We start from the raw sequence: 24236 nt of genomic DNA on the forward strand, positions 1-24236 counted from the left end.
TGCATTCTCGGGGCAAATTACGGGCGTGCGAGTTGAGGCCTCGATTAAGCCTCCTCGAGAGAGGATCTCGATTCTCTTCGCGAGTGTAAACGAGCGTGAATCCGTAATAACATTGGACGAATATTCGGCGAATTTCTCGATCATCGGGACGAGGATAACGGATCGGAGACACGACGCGTTTCGATATCGTCGATCTTTCGAACGAGGTTTACGCGAGATATTCTCCGATACCCGATCGCCTCGAAGCAACGGAAGGGATCGGGTAACTAGAAATTCGAACCGTCTGCGGAATAATACTGGAGGCAATTCGACGAGGAGAACTCTCGTTAAAGTCGCGTACGCGGTTCTTACGCGAATTGCGCGCACGAGCTTCCATCGAGATTCTTCTCGATAGAATGGAACGGAATTGGAGAAGATAAGAGAAGAGAAGGGTCGTTCTTCCTCCTCATCCGCCGGGGAATTAGGGCCGCCCCGATGCCCTAATTGAACCGCGATAACTAGCGAGACCCCCCGCGAATTCATTAACCAGCACGCTCGTATTACGTTTCCAGCTAATTCAAGCCTCGAACCTATCATCACCGTTTCTCTTTTCTCTCGTTATCCTTATTGGAAACGAGGCTAGGGCGAAGAAAGGAGAGAGGATGAGGAAAAAAAAAGAAAAAGAGAGAGAGAGAGAGAGAGAAATCTGGAGCGTAGAAACCAGACCCTCGATCGAGCCTCTCTCGTCGTAAATGTGTTCGACGGGAAAATAAAGGAAATACTTACGAGCCAACGAGGGCCGGAAATGGATCGCCCGCTGATAACTGAGAATCGCCTCCTCGTAATTCCTCCTGCCCTGCTGCAATATTCCCCTGTAACATAGCAGCCGGAAACGGACAATTAGCAACCTGGGCGGGGGAATAGATCGATATACCTGATGAGAATTTAATTATTTATTTTAACGCGTGTTTCATGCGGCGAGATACGGCGATGGTCAAGAGGGGAGGCGCGATCAAACAACTCACTCACTCTCTCTCTCTCTCTCTCTCTCTCTCTCTCTCTCTCTCTCTCTCTCTCATCGATAACAATCTCGGACGGGGGGACGATTAATCATTTTTCGAACAATGCCACTCTCAGAAACGATAAAAATATTACTTGTCAACCGATGACTTATCGTCGCGGAGGTCGAACGGCGTAACGAGCGTACGGAAAACGAGCTGGGAGAAACGGTGGTGGGAGGGGGAGAGTGCCAATAAACGAACTTTATATAACGCTCCCGGGGAGGAAGAAGGGGAGTGGGGGGGGGGCCTATACGTGCCATCGTGGCATACATATTTTAGGAGAGAAAGAGAGAGAAAGAAAAAAAAATTCATTTTCGACCGCGTCGAGTGATTAATCTTTAATCTCGAACGTTGTCACTCGACGAACGATGAAAATATCACTTGTCGGTGGGGATAGTTGGTAGAGAGAAGAAGGGAGAAGCATTGGTGATTTAACACTGCAAATCGTCCCGCTTTCGTCGCTAATATTTTTTTTCCCTTCCTCAATCCGTCGAAATTGTCGACCCAACGAGAAGCGGAGATGAGGAATAAGACGAAAGGGACAGGAAGGACAGTTGATTCGTACATTTGTTTCTTCGTATATTTCGCGAAAAGAAAAAGGAGAGCGGATCTATCGATCTGTCATCTCGCCTCGCATCGATTCGACTTTGGGAAGAGAAAGAGAGAAAAGAAGAAGAAAGGATTGAAAGGGAAAAGCGAATCGATAATTCCTCGTTTTCGTAATCCTTCCCTGCATGGTTTATGATAAATCGTTAATTCTGCTGATCAATTGAACGATATCTCGGAGAAAAATAAGAAAAAGGGAGGGAAACTCGGGGATGGATATTGAAATTCCAGCGGAGGGAGGAGGACCGTGGTTAGCAATCGCGCGACAGTTTCATCGGCGTTTCATCGTCGATCGGGGCAAGAGAGCGGGGAGCAGAAGGAAGGAGGAGGAAACACGAGGAGGATCGTGATCACGAACTTTTTCACGCGGCTGGCTCTCGCGCGCCGGAACTTCATTATTTTAACCGAATATAAAAATCCGGTCCCCATCGTTTCAACTTGTTCTAACTCCGTCCGTGAAAAAGTTATACTAATGACACGCTTTGTGAACGTTCGAACGAGTGGAAAAAAAGAGCGGAAAGAAGGAAAGAAAGAAAGAAGAAGGGAAGGAAGGAAGGGAGGAGAAAGAGATAGAGATGGTGGCCGGTGGACGAGAAAAAGGGGCGGATATTTTCTTTCCGAGCGAAACGATCCGGCCTGGGCCAGAGGAGTTTTCCCGTTCGTTAACGAGACGCTACTCCGCGTTCGTTAACTTTCAAGATGAATATTCGCGCAATATATAATGGACTCCTTCTCTTTTCCACCATCTATTACCACCTCCCTCTCCTTTCTCTCCCCCCTCGCCGAGCTTTTATTCATTCCCTCCTCATAACAATCCCTCTCGTTTGTACCAATTTGCAATTGTCCGCGATATTTCCCGCGATTTATTATTCCAACCAAGTCTCCGGTTAACCGGTACACGCTATTTAAAATCGCTTCCCCGGAACGAACGAACGGATAGCTTTTCAAGGGACGCCTCCCTCCCCTTGGCAATTTCTTCGACCGAGAATTTAACGATCTCTCTCTCTCTTTCTCTTTCTCCCCGCGATATCTCTTAGTTTACATTTGTTTCGAGTCGAAGAGGATTCCTCTCTCCTTCCTACATACTTTTATCACCGATGCACAAATCTGCTCTGATCAACCCGTATGAACGCGTCGTGACGAGGACGCGGGTTTTCGAATCGCGCTTATTTCGAGTGCGACGACGAGAGGGTGAACGGCCTGCGGCGCCGAAGGGTCACGGATAAAACGACCGCGGCGGATCGTTCGATTGTTAAAATAAATACATTGTTCGGCCATTGTTCGACCCCCAACCCCCTCCCTCCCTCTCCACTCCCCGATCTCTATTATTTGCAGTGTCGTCCGTGTAACGGGCCCAGGTATGCAGCGACATTTCCCCAACACGCTCGGCTTTGTTGGCCGATCGCCGGTCCCGATGACAAAGCGAGCTTCGAATATTTCTCGCGTCCCCTCGCATCGTCGAAAATATTATCGGCGATGCGTGCGTGCCCGCTTCGTTCACCGCTGGATCCACTATCGCTGCGGGGTGGTGGAGGGATGGGACGGGATTGGCATCGGGGCAGGAATGAGCGATAAGGACGAGAGATAAAAAGAATGGCGCAAATTGGTGCAAATGTGCTCGAAATACGATTCTTGACCTCGTTCGTTCGACGGCATCACAGGTAAAATCGTATCGTGGTGGGGCCAAGGAAAGGACGAGATCGAACGTTATATCGGATTATATCCCGTTTCTCGTCTCGAAAACTTCTCATCAACGGTGTCCCCAAACGGTGGACGAACCGTTGAATCGATGCCTGTTGTTTCCTGATCGAGCGTTCCTCCTTATGATATATCGTCGATGGGAGGCGATTCTTTCGACAAGTTGACAGCCGCTAATGCGATTAGTTTTCGGGAAAAGTTGGATCGTTGAGTAGAAGCGCAATAGGGAGAGACGAAATAACACGGTTGGTTGATGGCCGATCGGGGAAATCGTTACATCGACGATAAACGGACGGGACGGGTCGGATGGATTTCGGCGTTTCGGTCGTTACGCGACTTTAATGACTCGGATTACGCGGGGGATATAGGGACGAATAAAAGTCTCGATAAAGACACGCGGCGCGTCAGGTTTACCTTCCCCCCTCCTCCTCTCCTACCCGTTAACGAGTCTGACGCATCGATAGCACCGGGGGGTATCCGAAACCGGGAATGACAGCCGATAACTCGCACGTCCTCGTCCTCGCATTGTTCCCCCTCCGATAATCCGATATATCTATAATTATCGCTGGCGGATATTGCGAGGAGGGTTTCTCTCGATAATCGCAACTGGTAACTGGATGTGTTTCGTCGTTGTGATAAGCTGTTCAAGCTTCTGATGTGCTCTCTCTCGTCCTCCTCGAGCGTTTCGAAATCTTATCCAAGGCTAGTGTTATTGAAAATACGATCGATCGAGCGTACGAACATTTTAAACGCGATCCCTGCTCCTTTACGTAAGGATGTACGTAATCTCGAAATCTGACGAAAGAAACTAATACTTTCGCTCGGTGATATGGCTAATAAAAAGAGGGGGAAACACTCTATTCGATTCGTAAGAGTGTCTGGCTGCGGAACGGTTCCAAGCATACGGTTCCTTCTTCCATCCAATAACCGTAACAGGAGGGGGCGTAATGTTAACGACGAGAGAAGAGGACGGCAGGGCGTGCATCGAGCGGCAGAATCAATTTGGCCGATCGGTGGCCATTGACATGGCGCCGCGAGGATCGGCCGTTGTCGTTGGGCGGCGCTGGCGGCGCTCCTCCTCGCCGCGCACACCGTCGTTCCACCGCGTCGGCCCGGTTGCGGTCGTATCGGCGGTCGTATGGACGTCGCAAGGGCCGTTTCCAAGCCTCCTTTCTCCCGTTACGAACCTCGTATTAACGCGCGGCCAGAGATTGACGCGAGGGGAACTGCCGATAATTGGATCTTTCCATCGTCGTAACGCCGCTTCCGAAATGTAACGACCCACGATTTACGGCCTACGAGGTTTCCTCCTACGGGTTTTAACGATCGTTCTTCCTCGTTCGTGCAGAGAGAGGAGAAAGAGAGAGAGGAGGGGAGAGGCCACAGATGCGTTCCAATGGAAATTGTCGAGGTGTCTCGTATTGGGAATCGCACACTGGCTGCTTGCACACCGGTGATACAGTCAGACACCGGTTACAGTTTACGGCCCTGAATCAATTGGACATCGGGGAAGCCCAGCATCGGTGGTCGTGCTCCACCATCGGTGCTCCGTTCGAACCGGATCCGGTCGTCTCGGTTCGGGGACTCGATTCGAAATCTAGCCTACAGCCAGCTGGAATATCGCGCTGTACTTCTAATCCTGGATTTTCTCGTTCGAAGTCTGATTTTCTTTTTTTTTTTTTTGTTTCTCGGCGCAAAAAAGTTTCGAGGGGAAGGAGGGAGGGGGGTTGGAAGAGGAATTTGGAGAGAAACGAGAACGCCAGAGAAAGAGGAAGAAGTGGCAGGAGAGGGAGAGAAAGGGAGGTGGAGGGGGAAGGGGCATAAGGCGAGTGGAAAAGAAGAAGAAAAAGAAAGAAAAGAGAAAAAGAAATAACAGAGAGAGAGAGAGAGAGAGTGTATGGCGATGCGCGGAGGAAGAAGGACAAGGGAGGAGGACAAGGACAGGAAAGGATTGGAATTGTGGCTGCGGTGGAAACGCGATTCACGGTGGTCGTGGAACCGATCGATACACGGCAGCCGAGTCGACCGACAGCTGCTGCGGCTGCAGCTGGAGCTGGTGGAATCGAGGCAGCGAGCCTCGACGGAGAAGCGCGGAGCACCGCTCTGTTGCGGATCGAAGCGACGCATTAGCGCTCGTACAACGCTGTTTCCTGAGCGCTCCGCGATAATATCCTCGCGAGCCCGTTGTATACGAGCGCGTTCTACCGTTCTTTGCTGTCGCGCAGAGAGAGAGAGAGAGAGAGAGAGGGAGAGACACGTATACGTATATACACACTCACACGCGTATTCGCAAAAGGGAAAAGCGTGAACGCGCGTACGCCTCGAATAATGGCCAATGGGAGCGTGTGGTGCGCGCACAGGAAGATTCGGTTCGCGCAACGTGCAACCAACGATATGACGTTTATCGTTTATAGCCGCGTTCTCGCCGCGTTGCACACGTTGCTCTCCCAACGACCGGCTCACGCTTCATCGAGCGCCTCCCTTTTCGCTTTTTTCCACTACGGGATTCCGCCAACGATTCTTCTTCCGCTGCGAATCGAAGGCCATCCCCCACGGATCCGTTCAATTTTCGATCGAGTTTCCCAAAGTGGAAATACATATATATATATATATATATATATATATATATATATATAAACCATACAGGCGAGTAAAAGCGAGCGAGAAGAAGGAAAGATGGTGCGGAAGAACGCGAAATGGATGTCGATCGATTTTTTCTCCAGCGAATTCCGGCGTTCACGGTTATACAAAAATACCGTTTCTCGGATCGGGTGAGAGCGGTCTCGAGAGTCTTTCGTAACGGCGCGTCCGCCGACGAAACGTGTAAATGACAGGTGTAACGAATGGGCTGATTAATTTGTTCCGCGGCGGACGGACGATGATCGATCCCGCCTCAAGTTTTTCCTCCTCCTTCCTCTGGGAGGGAACGCTTTTCCAACCACCCGCTTCGGAATTTTAGGATCGGTCTCGCTTCCCTCTCGACCTCCCCCGCGAATGCCCACTCGAACCTTGCGGGAAGCTTGCCAACCGGGGAGGGAGCAGCTGCTTCCCTTACCCGCAGAGAGCCTCGAATTCTAGCGGAAAAACCAACCGTCCAATCGCGTCGACCTTTGTACCCCTCGAGGACCGCGTTCTTTCTTATCTACGCTCCGATGCACCCTTCTCCCTTCTCCCCCCTTCTTCGCGTTCGCCTTACCGCCAAATTACCCGCTGTTCAAAACGACCAATACCTCGCCGTTTTTTTTATTAGGAGTGTGGATCGCCGATGGATCGGCGCCTACATGCATATATGCATGACATCTATCGTTTCTCCACACGTTTTCTCCCCGCTATTTTGCATCGTTTCGATTTCTCGCAAGGAGAACGAAGAAGGAAGCGAATGAAAATTGAATCAGTGACGATCGCAATTTCGCTACGCTCGATTTCGAAATTTCCCCGAAACGAAAGATGAGAAAGGCTCGGCTATTTCCCTTGCGAACGATTAAATTTCACCGTGTAAACTTTCTCTTCGTGGGTGAACGCGTATGGAAGGAAAAAAATTCGACTCGTAGAGAATCGAGGTTCGTGATTTATGAACGAGTCGAGAGGGAGAGAGAGGCTCGTTTAAGTCCCGTCTTTCTTCCACGCTCTCGCGCGTGTCTCCTCCTCGTGGCCGGGCAGGAAATATCCCCAAGCTTGACGTCTTTGTCGATTCTTAACGACGTAAATCGATCTTCTCGATTCTAGTCGTCGACGCGCACAGTAAGAGCACGTTTCCACAATTTAATTCGATCGAATTATGGAATCCAACGGATACTTAACCACTTCGGTACGGCGCCTATCGAGACGTCAACTGTGCCCATTAAGTTGCTATAAATATAAAGAGAACTAAATATAATAACTCCTATTTTATACATGTAAAAATGTCACAGAACCGTGTTGGGCAATAGACTGAGCGAAATTACTAAAATTATGCGAGCGAATACTCCGCAATTGTAGAGATAAAATAAAATTTCTGTCGACTATAGTCGACGCTCGGCTGTGTGGGATCATCTGTGGCCGTCGACTATAATCGACGCTCGTATCGGAAGTGGTTAAATACTTAAAAGGGATAAGAAACAAATAGGAGAATAAATCGAAATTTCTTCGAAAACGAGAAACTGCGAATCGATAATCGCTTTCCTTTTTGGATATCTTCCCGGGGGATATCGCAACCGCGACGCGAAAATGCGGTTGAACCGGCGCGATACGTCCCGTCGCGTTATAAAGAGGCGAGTCACGCGAACTTTATATATTATTCAGACGGGCGTGCGCTCGGTCATCGCGCACCGCTGTTTTTGCGCCCCCGCCTCGTTTCCGTGCAACAATTGCCTCGCAATTTCGCCTCCGTCCCGTTCCCGCGCTTGCTTTATTCAATTGCCGCTTGAAAATTGCTTAAACGTCGCTCACGCAACGATCTTCCACGAGTTCCAGGAAGGGCGAGGCAAAAATTCAAACAGGGATTCGAGAGAGAGAGAGAGAAAATTTCTCGCCTGTATCTTTTTTTTAAAACACGCTTCGTTCACTGCCAAATATTCATATAAGTTAGCCATCCGGCTGGCAAATGGTAATCCCTCCAAGTCGAAGCGGAAGAAGAAGCAACGGCGGAATAATATATTCGACTGTTTTGAACCGTACCCCGTTACCTGCTCTTACTTTTACCTCCTCCCCTCCTACGGAGGTCTCGCCTCTTTCTTGTTTTCGCCGCTTATTGGCCAAGTTTTCAGACGGGAGTGTCGTATCGGGGGCGCCTCCGAGTTTACTCCGAGTTCCTCCGTCGTTTTGCAAAGTAAATCGTGCGCGGACCCCCTCCCCTCCCGCCGTCCGCTTCCATCCATCCTTTTCTTCTCCTCTCGTTTTTCTTCTTTCCCCTCCGCTCGGCCATTGTTGATTTCGCTCGCGCGAAAAATCTCCTCTGCGGTGACGCGATTGCGTCCCTGCCTCCCTCCCTCTCTCCTCAAAGATTACAGACGACGAGTCGATGGCTCGATGAATTGACGACGGTCGTCCTCGAGACGATTCAATTCTCGCTCGACCGGGCGAAACCGGAATTGGCCGCTCTGTCGGTTCGAAAATTATGCTTCCCGCATGGCCGCTCTATCTTCGCCCTGCCCCGCATCGCGTTTCGTTACGCTCCACGCTCGAGATCCCGTGCATCTCCCTCTCGATAAGGGATACCCGATGATACGATGATGGAATCGCGCGCAACTCTCGCCTCCCTCTCCCTCTCTGTTGAACGTTCGTCGAGGGAGGGAATTGGAGTCGAATCGATCGAATCGGACACCGCGAGCAATCGTCGTTTCAACCGGAGGAGAGAAGAGGCGGTGGTTATTAATTATCTTTCCCTCCGTTTCGCGGCGTTGATTCGGCTCACGTTCCTCGCATCGTTTACACCGCCGTTCTCGTGACACTGTCGTGGCAACGGTACAACCGGTCCGCCAAGTATGACCCAATTTCATTCGCGTGTTCGGACTCGAATTACCTTCCGACTCCCGGCGGAATACCAGTTAATAAACGACTTCGGCGGCGGCGGAGAAAAGGGGCGAGGCGAGAGGGAAGGAGAATAGGTTGAAACCTGTTATTGCAGCCGATTCGAGGGGAAGGAAAAAGGCTGGGGGGAGGGATGGGTTTTCGCGCTAATTTTACATCGCTTAAAATTTATAGACAGGATGTTAAGGCTCTTATTAAGGCAGGGCACGAGCAACCTCTAAGATTCCGCAACTTTCCCTTAAGAAGCTTCGCCGTAATAGCTTCTGAGGACCACTGCCGCAAATTAACGCTTTCCTCCATCTTTTCCTTCCCCTCCCTCCCCTTCCGATCGAGCAACTTCTTCTAACGAGGCGCAACTTTTCGACCGCCTCCTCGGCGACGAGCTCGCCTTTTCAACGCTTTTCGAGTTTTTCTTTTTTTCTCTTCTCGTTCGATCGACATCGCTTTCCGCCCCACGAGTCGAGTCGAGAGGGAGGAAACGGCGAGGGTTGGAAATCGCGGCTGTCGCGTGGAATTTGATCGACGAAAAATTCTCCAGGCTGGACGAGAAAACAAAAGAGAACTCGAATTTTATTCGATCGAAGCTCGATTTCGAAACTTCTCCCATTACAATTCGACAAGACGGAGTCGAATTTCGAAGAATCGAAAGCTCGAGAAGATAGGCTATGCCGGACTCGACGGGAACGAAATCGACGATTCGTAACGTTGGTAACGAGAGAGGTCCAGTAAACCAGCCTTGGAATCCGAGGATACGAGAGGCTCGATCGATGCGCTCGAGAATCAGAGGCAAATGGATTGGAGAAGGGGGGAGGAGGGGGAGAAGGGCCGCTCCACCGAGAGGCCAATGCCCGTTGTTATCGACCGACGAGATTACGATAATAGACCGGTCTCCCTTCAACGGATCAAGCCCCGATCGACCGCGCTCCATCCGTTTCTTTTCGTCCGGTGAAGGACGCGGAAAGGATACGACTCGATTTTCGCGGGGATGGAAAGAATCGAGAGCTGGGTCGCGTTCCAGTGGAAACACGGGCGAGAATCGGGGCGACGATTAGATCCGTCGCGGTGAACCGATTTAAACGGTTCCGGAACAACGCGCGCAATTAGCGGGCCACCGCTCTGATCCAGGCCCGCATTATACGATCGAGAGATAGCCGATTCCGATTTATCTCGCAGGGATGAACCGATTATTTACCATGGATCTACGTGCATCCCTCCACGTTTTTTTTTATCGATTAACTATCGATCGTGCACGAATACTGGCGGCGCATTCTCTCTCTTTTTCGAAAGTTAACGAGACGGAAAATTCGAAGCGGTGTAAGATTAAAAAATAAATAGCCGCGAAGAGATTCGAAGGAGGTGTGAGTAAGTTTATGATCGATAATTTTGGAATTTTGGAGAGAAGGTATCGATTCCACGATGTGAGGAGGAACTAGAGAAAGAGAGAGAGAGAGAGAGGGAGGTTGTAACGCGTTCGACGCCTATTAATTCAATTTCTGCGCGCACCGATATCGCGATACAGACAACGGTGGAACGATATTCGGTGGGATTTACGCGAGCTTGCTGTCCGCCGCGCCGCTTCGCGTCCATATTAAAACAAATATCCATTCGATTCGACGAAACGCGATTACATCCTCGACACCCGTGTCCATCATTTTCGGACCGCCGCGGGAAATGAATAACTTCTCCGCTGCCCCCGTTAATACACTTCTCGATTCTCGAGAGGTAGGAAAGTTGGAAAAAAACATCGCCGGCTTATTTGTGTCGATCGAGTTGGAAGCAATTTAAGTTAAACACGGTTACGCGAGGCGAAGGTGGCAACGGTGAAACGGGATCCTCTCTAACTTTAATCGTACCTCGTCGAGCTTAACGCGTCAATTTTTCCGCTCGGGTAACGCGTGGTTGCTCTCTCGACAATACTCGTCGTTCTTCTCTTAGACTAAATGATGGCAGAGACGACGTCCAAAAGCGTGTGTCAAATTTTCTTCCCTGGAACCGTGACGATGTAATCTGGCTTTTCGCTTTCGTTCGTCCGGGTTTATCTGCCGCTAAATTCGAAGCGCCAAAGCAACCCCCCGATAACATTCAACCCCCTCCCTCTATCATTTTGGAATACTAATTACCGATTTGTGTCCCGATCCATGTGGAAACCATGTATCGAACGATAACGGTTTCCCCGCGATTCCAAACCCCCTCCCCCGCCATCTTCCGCCCGGAACGAGCCTTTGACGCAAAGCGTACGCGTCCCGTCGCGCATTCAATCCAACCCGCCTCGCAATAGAAAGAGGCTGGCCGCCGATCCGTTGCATTATCTCGCCGATATTTGAGCGTAATCGTCGTACGAATCGCCATTTTCGATTCATGGAGAAATCCACGGATGCATAGCGGATACGATACGATAGACGGGGGGGGAGATATCGAGGAGGGGAAGCTTTGGGGATCGACGGAAGGATGAAGAGAGAGAGAATCGAATCGGGATGCGTGTCGAGCCTAGAGAGGATTCTCACGCGAAATAGACCGCCTGCCTAATTTCTGCTACTTGCCTTGGATGGAATGGAAATCACGAATTTCCAGAGAGTGTTATTATTTCGAGAGGAGAAGGCATCGGCTGGAAAATTCCTCCCTATTCCTATCTATACGTATACATCTCGTTTCAATACTCGTCTTGAATACGAGATACTCGCGTGATAAGGACGCGAGCAGAAGAAAGAAAGAAAGGAAGGAAAAAAGTAAACGAAAGGAAAAATATGCGGGAAGGAAGAGAGCCCTCGATCGGACCAATGACCGGAGCGTTCGCCTGTGACCAAGTGAGATCTCGAGGCAGCCTCCAAGTACCTCCTCCTCCTCCTCTCTTTCGCTTTTGATGACGGGAGGGGCGGAATATCGGGGATGGAATATATATCGGGCGGGGATATACGATGTTTGATCGAGGGGAGGGGAGATAGGACGCGCGACAGGACGATTTAGGGGACAAAAGGGAATTATAATCGTATTTTAAGCCGGTGAATCACCGGAAGACGCCGATTGTGTGTCCAGCGGCGGCTATTCCGCAAACTGATTGTTCGTACTGATTGCGCCGCTGTAGGACGGAAGGCCGAACGCGGCTTTGTATTATCAGACATTGCCGTCTGACAAGCGGCCACTGCCGATGCGCAAACGGTTCGTGCACAAACGACAGCCTGTAGGCCAACCGATTTCTCCCTCCCCTTTCCTTCGATTTCGGCAGCCGGGCTCGCGAAATTGACCGTGATATCGCGACTTCGGTATTGGGACCGAATACTCCACCGACTTGGAATTTCAAAGATCCACCGGTGGACGAGAGAGGGAGGAAGGGAGAGAGACGGGAGGAGGCGATTTCGTGCCGGCCTCGTTATATTCCGCCCGAGCCAACGGTTTCCCCTGTTGAAAATTTATGAAGGGCGAGCGCGTCGCGAGCGCGCGAAACAAACGGTATCGATCCGGAAGTTATTTACTATCACTAGCTCCCACCTCTCTCTCTCTCTCTCTCTCTTTCTCTCTTCGCAACAACGGTGGCCGTGCGCTGAAACAACGTCGAAACAGCGCGCGTCCTATATTCTATAGGGAGATAATTTTAGGGGAGACGAAAGAGTAGAATTAGAATTTCTCCTTTTCCTTTTTTCTTTTCAGGGTGGAAAAAGAAACGATTCGAACTCGTGAATCGTATCCTTAGAGGTTGTATCTTCGAGCGAAAGAATATCGAAATAATTCCCTTTGTTTGAAGGGGAAAGAACGTTTCGAACAATGAGAAGACTCTCAGAGATTCGTCGATGATGACTCGTCTTCTGGATCGATTCATTTCTTGTATATGGATAATCAATTTTTCCCTCGACCAACCATTTCGATGGCTTTTCGATCGGGGAGAGAAGGGGTGAAGTATCCTTAAGGATCGAGGGGAGGATTTATTTTTCAGCGACGAGGGTCGATTAGGGACTGGCGAAGGATGGTCGGCCAACGAAACGAAACTCTCCTCGTAGAATCTGTTTCTGCTAGATAATAAGGGTGGAAAGGAGAAAGATTCGAGAAAAATTTCCCTCTCCGCGGAATTTCGAGGAGGATTTTTCGAGAAACATGGAGGGTAGAATTCGTGGGGGAGGATCGTATGCGTAGCTCGATCCCCCGGGGTGGCGTCGGGGATAGCTCTCGAAAACTTTGGCGCGCGGCTGGTATCCGGGTCGAGCACACACTCCGAACTTGCTTTATCTTCGACTCTTCCTCCCCCACGCGTGCCTCCTTCCTTCCTTCCCTTTCATTTCCCAGATTTATATTTATACACGCGTCTATAGAGCCACACGGTATCGATGAATCTCGCACGAAATAGGATACGCGTGTATTATTCGCTATCGTTTCATCTTCCAAGACTGTACGTATATATCTACTTTGACTTTGGATGAAACGTTTATCCGCTCGGTTTCTTCCACGTTTGTATTTTCAACTTTCTTCTCGGGGGAGGGGAGGGGATGTCTTTCTTCACCATATTTCTAAAATCCCGGATTTCATCCGGATTTTCTTCTCGTCTTCGTTTTCAACGTCTTCCCTCCCCTCTCTTTCCCCCTTTCCTTTGTTATTCCGATCGGTACACGAGATATATGTATACGATTGCCAAGGGCCAAGTCATCGAGGATTCATGAATTCCGTAGTTAAAGCACCATTGTCCGAACACGGCGGTTGCTCCGTTCGTCGGTTACGTACAATTTGTCTCGTTTAGCCAATTCGCAAACACACTCTTCTCTTGGCCAGCTATACTTGCACGCGATCGTCCAAGGAAACCTTTCACAGTGGTCAGGTACGCCTCTCTTTTCGTCGTTTCCCCGAGTAATTAATTCACGAAGTTGGTTCACCTTGACAGGCCTCGAGACGTCGCGTCCCGGAGATAACTCGGAAGACAGGCACGGCTCGGCTCGCGTCTTGTCGCTTTTAAGGTCTCCAAACCTCTCCTTCGTCGAACGAGATCCTCTCTTTCTCTCTCTCTTCCTTTGAGCCTCGTATCCGTCTTCCCTCGGTGTACATTACAGTACAGGTTACAAGGAGAGCTACACAACTCGGTCTGGTCGCGTCTACATCGGTCCCGGATTAAACCGAGTTTCGACTCGATAAATTTCCCGACTTAACGGATTAACGTATCGAACTATCGCGCTTGCGACGACGAGGACGACGACGAAGACGACGACTTCTCTTCGGGAGAAACGATTTCAACCGACTTGTTTTAATACGAGGAGGAATCGCTTCTTTTTTTAGTTTCTCTTTCCAAGTTTCTTTCTGGAGAAAGAAGAACGGAACCGTATCGGAGTCGATTATTTTTCGTTTCGCGCGAGAGACGATATTAAACGATGTTTGCGTTCGACCTTTCGCCTTCCCATTCGAACTCCCCCCCTCCCATAGAAATACTTGGCGTTGGGAAATTCTTGGAAATCTTGGAAGGAGGGAGGGAAGGAAGGAAGGAAGGAAGGAAGGAAGGAACTCGAAACGCCGGAATAGCTGCGAGTATTTCAAGTTTTATTTAAAGTAACCTTTAGAGAAACTTTGGTCCAACTTTTGCTTTTCTTTTTTTTTTCCCCTTCCTCGCTTTTGTTGACCCCCTCCCACGGAACGCGATGCCGAAAATACCGCTAATGTTGACCTTTGAACGATGATGATTTCACAACTTCCAATCCAAACTTCATTTCCCACGGCGTTAATTCGAAGAAATTTGATAAAGCCAAGTTTAAATTGACCCATAAACGATCCTGGATCTCATTAAAGTTTGCCTTTTTCGTATTGGGGATCAAATTCCGCGAACAACTTTCCACTCCTAAATTAGATCCTTCACCTTTACCGATCTCTCTCCCTCCCTCTTTCTCTCTTTTCTTTTTTTTCGCTCGCGAGATCGAGATCCGATTTCTCGCACTTTCCACTCGTGCCATCCTCTTCTTTTTTCCTTCCTCCGATTTTCGCGATTTTCGAAGAACATGAAAGAGAAAGAGAGAGAGAGAAACCTCGCAGCTATTTAACCTCGCTCCAGTTTCGTCGCTGCATCCAGCTGCACGAACGAACACCGACGTTCAAAGTTGGCTCCGTCGAGTACGAGCATTTCCGCCGCCCCTCCCAAACCTCCTGTCGTGTCCCATTCCAAACCTCCTCCTTCTCTGCCCGAGGGAAACGCGTCAAACTATGCCAAGAGAGGAGGGGAGAAAGTTTCCATCTTTCCCGATTGTCCATCGTGCTCCGATCCGTCTTCTCCCCGATCTTCTTCCAAATTAGCGCCAGCTTCTCGATAAACTCGAATACGCGCCACGACGTTTACTGTTAACGTTTCCAAGTGGATATCTTCCTCTTCTTCGAGGAATCGTATCGATAAAATATCGAATCGAATCGAGGTAGAAATCTTCGTCTCCTTTTTTCGAACAGAGATTATTTAATCCTCCTCCAGAATTAATATCCCCTCTCGTTGTTCTCCCCCGATCACTCGTTGATGACGTTGACGCGTAAGCGAATCACGGAACTGCATTATGGCGAATTACGGGTAAAATCTCTTTGAAAGCAATACCCGTTACCCGCCTATCGATACGCAAATATTTCACTCGATCGGCACCAATTATTCCCATTGAGGTAAACCGTTGGTTGGCTCGCTTTAATCGGGGCCATTCATACAAATTGAAAGATAACCGTACCCGTCAAACGCAGTCGCGGACCGTTACAGTTCGAGTCACGTTTCGGCTATAACCATTGAACGTATTAAAAATTAAACGGAAATACAACGCGCGTGGTGCACGCGCATCGGCCTATTAGGGAAATAGAGTTGAAAACCGTGATTACCGATAAATGGAACCAATTGTTTCGCGCGTGTCTCGAAATTAATTCGGCCAACTTATTCGCCCGATCTATTTCCAATATAATTATACGAACGAAAAATAGTCACTTTTTCGTAGTAGCTTGGAAATATCAATTCTCGAAAGATTCGAAACGTTGCTCCCAATCCCGGGAGCCGTGCATGCAGCCACGCTCGCGTACCAAGTTTCCAAGACTCGGGTTGTGCAATATGGTTGGGGGGTAACACAGAGCGACGTTGGGGGAGCAACAAGTGGAGAACAAAGTTTCATTCGAACCGTACATTCAACCGTACACCGTTTATCATGGCATTAAAGAAACGATTGGATTGAATAGAGGCAGACGTTACGTATCCGTTACGTATCTCCACAGCGCACGCAACTCGTTTTCGAGCAACGTGTTTCGCGCTTACCACGGGGCTGCTTACCGACGTAGAGGGGGAGAGAAAAAGAAATTTATAACCGAATTCAGTGAATTTTTTTCCCCCCTCCACTTAATTCCACGGTCCAACGCGCATTGAACTAATTGAGCATTGTCCTGTAAAGTGGGCTGCAAAGTGCAACTCGTGCACGATAATTGCCACCGTTCTGCCAACTTTTGCCCGACTTTGACGGATTTATTAATCCATGATTTTTCAACGCGCGCCTCGATCCACGGACAAGTACTCTCTCGAAACCGAGCCAAACGTAAATTGCGATTATTATTATTATTCGGATTCTTTTAAAAAAAAGCTGAATTCAATAACGCTAACACTAGCTCTCTACAATATATACACGAAACGGGGACAACGTGAGATTTCGAAGAAGATTCAAAGTAAGGGAATCACGTGGAATACGGGAGAGTTGAACCGCGCTCGGATATAACTAGGTTTCCCTGCGACGCGGTATCTGATAACAGTCGACGTAAACCTGAGATAACACCTTTACGTACTAACCACCGACACCGGTGGTGCTTTAAGTTGGAGCGTTTCCGGATCCTCCGCGTTCGCCGCGGATAATGTTCATAGGATAGGAGAGAGTCTCTCCCCCCCGCGACGATACCTGAGAGATAAGTCCAGATTTCCTAGACTAGTTTCCTAGACTATTCCTTCCATTTCACAGATTTTCGAACCAGGAGTCAGATTTCAGTTAAACTCTACCGTCATTGTGTACCAACAGGTGTACACACCTGGTACACGTCGGTCCAATATAAACGGTGGGGCAGTGGCGAAACGGAAGGCGGAAGGCGGTGGACGGAGGCGGCTGTTGCGTCTTGGACGCTTCCGTATGCAAATTGCGAAGGTGTACAATCAAAGCGCCGGCGGGACGATACATATTCAAGCGGTCAGCGTGGGTAAACAGGAACGTCGACAAACGGGCGACCACGGTTTACTTCGGGTAGCCGGGTGCATCTGTACGCACGCAGCGCATACACGCGTACGTACACCTTGGCGGCAGTTCCGTATGCAGAGGAGGACCACGCCGAGGAGAGGGAGTGGAGCAACGCTTGGAGGTAGGCTGGGACGGGGTGGTGTACACGAGGACACAACGGAATCTAGTTGGTGGTTCTATGGCGGATATACGCGGCGTATATACGGCCGACAGGCAGAAGCCCATCAATTTCCCATTCAATTCGCAGACCTCGCCTTGCCAATTCTAGGGGACTCGAGAGAGAGAGGGGGGATCATTCCTTCCGCCCGAGAGATGGCGTTTCCTCCTCGCGGGAGGAGGATCGATGAATCGTTTCCACGATTAAACATCGAAGATCCCAGTCGCACCGCTTCCCTCTTCTTTGATCGGTGTTTGTTACGGAGAAAAAAGGAGAGGGAGGGGGAATCCTGCGAGAAACGTCAGGAGTCGAGTCGTTTTCATATTCAAGAAACGTTATATTCCGCTGGAATCTCTGGGAACGTGCTTTATATTCCGGGATGAAGGCGCTGTTTGAATTTTAAACCGGTGTTGGAATCTTCGCGTTGCTGCTCGATTGTTCTCCTCCTCGTTCTACCTGGGTGTGTGTATATATATATATATATGTATATGAATATGTATATATATATATGTAAAAAGCGGCGTACACCGATGTGTCATTCGTAATAGGAACATCGGGATGTCAATTTTTGAATGGGGCTGATCGATCAAACGTCCGACACTGCTTGCGTTTCATTTTACAAGCATGGATATATCGGGGGGGCGGCGCGATTGGCCCCTATGCAAATTAACCAAACCGGGAGGAAAATAGATGGTGTGCGGATGGTAGATTCGCTGTTCCACCCAAAAACTAGCTCGATAACCGGCCACCTCCATCGCGTTGGAAACCGAGAGAGCGGCGAGATCTTGTTTATTCGACTGCGTTTCGCAAAATCAATCGCGCGTAATCGGATCCATTTCCGAATCGTTGTACCTGAATTCGTCCGACGAGGTATAGATTCGAGCTGTTTAATTCCTTCTCTCTTTCCTTTCTTTACACGAGATTTATGTCGTCACGTTTCGTCACGCAAAACGTTCGCTACGTCTCCAGGGCGAAATTCGAAGAGAAGAAAGATTGTGGAAAGATCGTTTCGCGTTCTCTCGTCATTATCCTCGTCTCTTCCACTTTCAATTCCCAGTCTCTTCTCCCGCCCGATAAATGACACCCTCGATATTGACTTTCCCCGGAAACTACCATTAATTCTTCCTTTTTCCTCCCCGACTTTCCCCGAAAAGAACAAAAACTTGCCCCGAAAACATATTTCTCGACATCTGTTCCCACGCATCTCAATGCTTAACACAAGCACGTGCACGATCGAGAACAGTTTTTTCACGATCGATGTTTCCCTACCGCTTTATTACGCTCGAGAAGATCGAACGGATAAGATGGATCGTAATCTCTTTCGTTTTCTTTTTTCCTTTTCGAATCTCGATCCCTCGCTCAGAAGAAGATATCGACGCGTGTAAATATTAGCACGCGTTGAGGCTTCGCGGAAGACAAGAGACGAATTGTTTCGCCGTTTGACAAATTAGCTTCACTCCTTGGCGCCGCTCTCTCTCTCTCTCGCGTCAATTTCATCGAGACAATGGGCAAATTAATTCTCCCGGATCGCGGCAGTTTGATTTCGTTAGCGTTTTCGCCGGCAGCTCGGTCGCGCAATTTCGCGCCACCGGTGTCGTTATGAAAACCCTCAATTGCACTCGGAGCCGCACTCAACCACCCCACCCCCGTCTTCCAACACCCCCTTGTGCGGCTTGATACCGCGTGGATGTCACTTGGTGTACGCGTGCGATACGATGCGCGCCTCTCTCTCTCCCTCCCTCTCCCTCTCTGATGTAGCGCGTCGAGGGAGTTTCGCGCGTCGATGCGCCGCAACGGCACAGATGCTTGCTTTAACGTCAACCGTGTAACCACGGCGTCGCACCTCCGGCGTCGCGACGACAATTAAGCGGCGCACGACCCTCCTTTGAACTCGGTGTCAATTTCGCCGCCGAATCAACTGATTCTATTTACCGTCGAGTAATTACGTATCCGCCAAGCCGACCCGTCTGTGAAACGGCCAATAATTCTCGCTCGTGACGCTTAATTAACGGATGCTATATCTCTTTCCTCCTCCTCCCCCTATCTTCTTTCGTCCACTTTCGATACTTTCCTTTCACTATTCGTCGCGCGCCAATTACGCTTCGATCCTCGACAATCGAGCGATTTAAAAATTATCGGATGTTGTTATCGAAGCCATGTTGTTTCTCTTTTTCCTTTTTTTTTTCGTTGGTCAAGGCAAGGATGTTCGATCAATTTCCGATTCCCCGTTGATGGATGAGGGGTTTTAATAAATCAACATCCATCGTTTCATCGCTGGAAATCGACGGTCGCTGTTCGCGGCCGGGGACAAATCGCGGAAGACACAGGTAAGCGCGAAATCCTGTTGGACGTGGTTTTCAATCGATCGATCGTTCCTGACATTCGTCGAACGGACGGCGATCCGTGCATCTTTTCTTTCGAAATAATGGGAAACTGTTATCTGCTTTCGTTAAAGTTGGATCAAGGATCGATGAGAGAAGTAGTCTTGGAGAAACGGTGCGATTACTCTGAAACTACGCTTTGGACGGGTTAATAGTAATGTTTGCGGGAGAGAGATCTACCTGTTCGTGAAAAATCTCGTTCGAAAGAAGCCACTGGATCGAATCCAAACGCCAATCGAACGACTCGAACTCGTCCACCGATTTTCCAACGGAACGTTCCTTGCCTCGAAAAAGAATGGCGAATATCGAAAGAGAGAGAGAGAGAGAACGCACCGACTCTTACGGTCAGAGATAATGGATAACCACGTTGCACCGACGAGCGTATGTTACGTGGAGAGCGGCGGGCTTATCGCAGAGGGACGGCCACCGGCCACTTATCGACTCGCCACGACTTGACGAGCTTCCTCCTCTTCCCTCGAAGGCTGCCCTCGAGTGAAACACGACGACCAAACCGCCGATCGAAACTCGCCGGAGGTGGAGAAAAGGGAGGAGGATCTCTTTTTCTTTTCGCCAACCATAAAAGAAAGCGTTCGATCTCCTGCCAAGTTACGCGCGATAGTAGTAAACAGGAATCGATTTGGTTTCCTCGTAAGGAAATTCACACCTTTCCAATAGAGTCGATCCGTGGATTCGAACGAAGCAAGGATCGTTTCAACCTCCTCGACTCGCTATTTCGAAAAAGACGGCCGCTCGAGTCGGCGGAAAACACGCTTCGCTCGCAAGATTTGCGAAGCGGTGGCGGATTACGCAAATTACGACTGCCTTCCCTCTCCTGCGGATTCGAGAGGAGGGAGAAGGAGGAGGGTCAGCGTCCACTGGACTTGCTACTACTTCCACGTAGCAACGGAGGAGGAAACGGAAGTTTGCGCTACCGTTGCCGAGGAGACCGCTGCGAAACTGGAAACCCGAAGGTTCGCGGGATTTCAGAATTTCGGATGTTGGGATTTTGAAGATCGGGGGGGGGCGGAGATTCGCGACACGTAGCGAATTCTGGAAGGACAAGGGAGGGGTGGAAGGGAGGGGAGAAGTTTCCGCCATTGTATGGCGTCTCATAAATCTTGGATGACGAAATATATATACGAGGCGTGGAGAGTTTTGGATTTCCACCGAGAGAGTTTTCCTATAATGAAACTCTCTTTGTCGAACTTCTCCCTTCCCCAAGCTTTGGAAAATACGCTTTCGAAATATGTTTTATTATTAAACAGGGGGAGGGGAACGGGATAAACCGGCTCGTTGTTCGCCGGTTTCAAAGCGAAGATCAAAGCGGAGGGAGAGGATTTTTAGATAAACTACTCGTCCACTGATCCGGCTTGTTTATCGCGTCGTGAAACGAGGTATGAGATAGATGGCTATTATCGATGAGAGAGAGAAGGCAAATAGCAAAGTGGATTATTCGGACTGCAGCACGTGGCTGTACTTACAGATTGTAGTGTACGTCCGCCATGTTCGGTCGATAGCGAAGCGCCTGGACGAACGCCTCCTCCGCCTCCGCCACGCGTCCCTGGGCGCTCAGCACGCTGCCCAAATTACCATAAGCTGCAACAATCACAATGGACATTCGTTAGAAGGGAGAATAGGAAGGAGAAGGAAAATGTAGTTTGCTATTCTAGTTCTCCAACCAGCAGAGCGAGAGGATTCTAGAAAACTGGACGAGGATATTCGTCTCTTTATTGCTTTCCTTGGGACGTTACGCATCCCATCGTACGTATGACGTACGACTTGGCCAACGTCGTATAACGGAAACGTACAACGATACATCCCTTCTCGCGATAGATTTTTAAACGTGGCCGCTCCTCTCGAGAAGGCGCAGGGATGCACGGGTCGAGACCTCATCCCCCACCCCCTTTGTCCTTTTTCCCTCCGTTTCTTTCTATTTACGAGCAATAAAGCAGGGGCGCACACGCGATGCCTCGAAAAGAGGGGCGGGGAATATCGTGAAGGAGCTGCTACTTCATCCCCCTCTTTCTTCCGCTTTTTATCTTGGGCCAACAATATCGGCGATAAAACATTTTCCAGACCTCTCTCCTCCGCGATCCACGCACCGATGGCTACTCGAGCAAAGAGTAATAAATGAATCCGCGCTCGTAAAATTGCCTCGACCTTCCTTCGTGCTCCTTCGTTTCCTTCCTTCGATTCCAGAAAATCGTTTCTTCGAGCCGTTCGATCGAGAAGTGATTGTTCGAAATTTGTTCAGTCTCAGGGGGGAAGATTTTTTGGTGGGGAGAAGGGAATACGAAATTCTACGGCGGATAGTTGTAAAACGTTTTCATCAAAATGCGAGGAAACGAGATTTCTTAGAGAAGAAGAGCAAGAAGAAGGAGGAGGAGAAGAAGAGAGCGTTACAACGAATTAACGTAGCAACGTAGCGGTAACAAGATCTCTCGCCCCCTCTTTCGACGGGGATTGTTTAAAAATTGTAATTTAACGCTTCAAATTGTTTTTCATTAGCGCGTTAAACACTTCGCCCTGCACTTTTTCAACGCGGATATAACTCGATCACGAGTTTTTTGTCCGCGCAAATTTAACTCGGGGAGCGATTTTAATTGGCAAGCAGCTTTTTTTTTCTTTCTTTTTCTTCTTCCTCCGGAGAAATATCGAGCGTCGAACGAACGACAAAACCGAGGCCGCGTTTCCAAGATTTCTCTCAGAGGTTGAAAAAGAGAGAGAGGGAGAGGGAGAAATAAAAAAGGAAAGAAAAAAAAGAACGAAAAAATAGGGAAACGCGTTCCACATTTTTCCCACGATCGAGGTGATTCGATCTAGTTAGCCGGCTCTTTTCAATCGTGCCGTGGCGAATCGGGAAATGGGGCGCGCGCTCGAATTAGAGAGCAGTGACTGCGCGATGTAAATGAAGCGGATGATAGATGGAACGTCACGGGGCGGACAAAAGAAACACGCGCGCGCGCTCGCCTCTTTGCGGACACGGGAGAATGCGAAATACGATGGGAAGGAGGCGCGAAAGGGAGCGCGAAATCGAGAAATGATTATCCGTTATTACGCATCACCGCCCTGCAAATTTCACGCGCACTTGTCCTTCCCCTTGTTCCGCTATACGATTCTTCTAGTACGTGGAACTCGCTTCGTTTCGGATAATATTTATCCTCTCGTTAAACTTCTCCCACGATCGAATCATCCATCCGAATCGAAAACGAGGAGAGATAAAAATGAGAGAAGGAAAAATCGTTGGCGCGATAAAGGTGTTGTACGATTCGTCTCGTAAACCGACGAATTTCCATCTTCCAAAAGCACGAACGGAAGAAAAAGAAGCCTCCTTCGTTTCTCTTCTGCTCTCATTTTTTCCCACTCTCTCTAGCCTCGTTCGAAAAATAGAGGATTCCCGTCTAACAGGTAACTCGGCCGATAATCCGCAAAGCTTGGCGAGCGGGCAGTTTCGAAATCAACGGCGATAAATAAACGCGATAAATCGCCACGAAGCATATTTCATCGTCGCGCGATTTCTATCGAGGGCGGCGCGTGTTCCGTGCGGCGCTGCCGGTCTCGCCTCGCCTCGATTTTACGCTCGCTAACGCTATCGCTATCCCCTCCCTCTCCATCCTCGGAAAATCGAGGCCTTGATTCTTTCGCTCGAAACCGCCTCGGGACACGCTTAATCACTCTCCTCGAGTTCTCGAGTATCGTGTGAGGAAAAAGAAGAAAAAAAAAAGAGAAAAAGAAAAATAACTCGAATCGATAGTCGCGACGAACGGAATAACGGGCGAAGAAGAAGACCCTTCTAACCACGTTTCACGTCCAACTTGGCTCTACTTTTCAACTCGAAAGAGCGGCGGCGGAAAAGCAAAAAGCGAAGAGTCGCGAGGGTGGGAGGGGAATGGACCGTGGAGTTAGTTGGTCGGGCCCGGATTCGTTCGAGGGGTCGTTTAAACTTCGGCGAAGCCGCGTTCTTTCGTGACCGATAATCTCCAACCCCCTCTCCCTTCCCTCCGCTGTTTCTCGTTACGCAAATTTACCGAACGGGGAACGCACGCGATCGAAATTAAAACGGTTGTCCGAGAAATAGAGAGGGATGATGGAGTTTTCGATGACACGGCATTTCGAATCGCGGTGTTCTCCACCTTAAAAAAGGGTGGTTCAAAGCGAGCGTGGGGCATCGTTTCGAAGAAGGGAGAGTTGGCTATCGGGATGAAAACCGAGGCGACCGCGTTAATAATCGTGTTCGGGTTGGCCCATCTACGGGTAATTAGGGGGCTTGGGACGAGATAAACCCTGGGTAAAAAGCGTGGGCGGCAAAAAAGCGGACAGAGACGGATAAGGGGAAGGATAAAGGGGAAAGTCGGTGGAGGAACCGATGATGCACTCGTCGGGAGGCACCGTATCACCGATTCATCGAACTCGAGCGCGGAGGAAGGGAAGGAGGAGGGAATACGAATATCCTGGATTATACGTCAAAGTTTGGAATGGCGAATCGATTCGGGCGAAGGAGCATATTCGTCATAACGCGTCATGTAATAAGCTGCTGATCGAATTGAATAAAAATTCATTTTTTGATGGGGTAAAGATATAATTTTATTTTTAGAATATATATATTTAAAGTGTCTTTAATGATTATTATTAATAACGTTAGGGGTAGTATGCA

General features: G+C 49.3%; 1 protein-coding gene across 4 annotated transcripts in view; it reads right to left on the minus strand.

Annotated features, from left to right (window-relative positions):
• Positions 1-24236, minus strand: part of LOC408787 (transmembrane and TPR repeat-containing protein CG4341) — a 127118-nt gene that overhangs the window by 37721 nt on the left and 65161 nt on the right. For all 4 annotated transcript variants that reach the window (XM_006567201.3, XM_392318.7, XM_006567200.3 and 1 more), the window contains exons 5-6: positions 21064-21178; positions 766-851 (exon numbers count right to left, since the gene is read on the minus strand). In XM_006567201.3, the coding sequence (XP_006567264.1) occupies positions 766-851; positions 21064-21178 (201 nt within the window). The remainder of the gene's footprint in view (positions 1-765; positions 852-21063; positions 21179-24236) is intronic.

This window comes from Apis mellifera, linkage group LG4 (genome assembly GCF_003254395.2).
Source record: "Apis mellifera strain DH4 linkage group LG4, Amel_HAv3.1, whole genome shotgun sequence".
In the NCBI taxonomy this organism is placed as follows: Eukaryota; Metazoa; Arthropoda; class Insecta; order Hymenoptera; family Apidae; genus Apis; species Apis mellifera.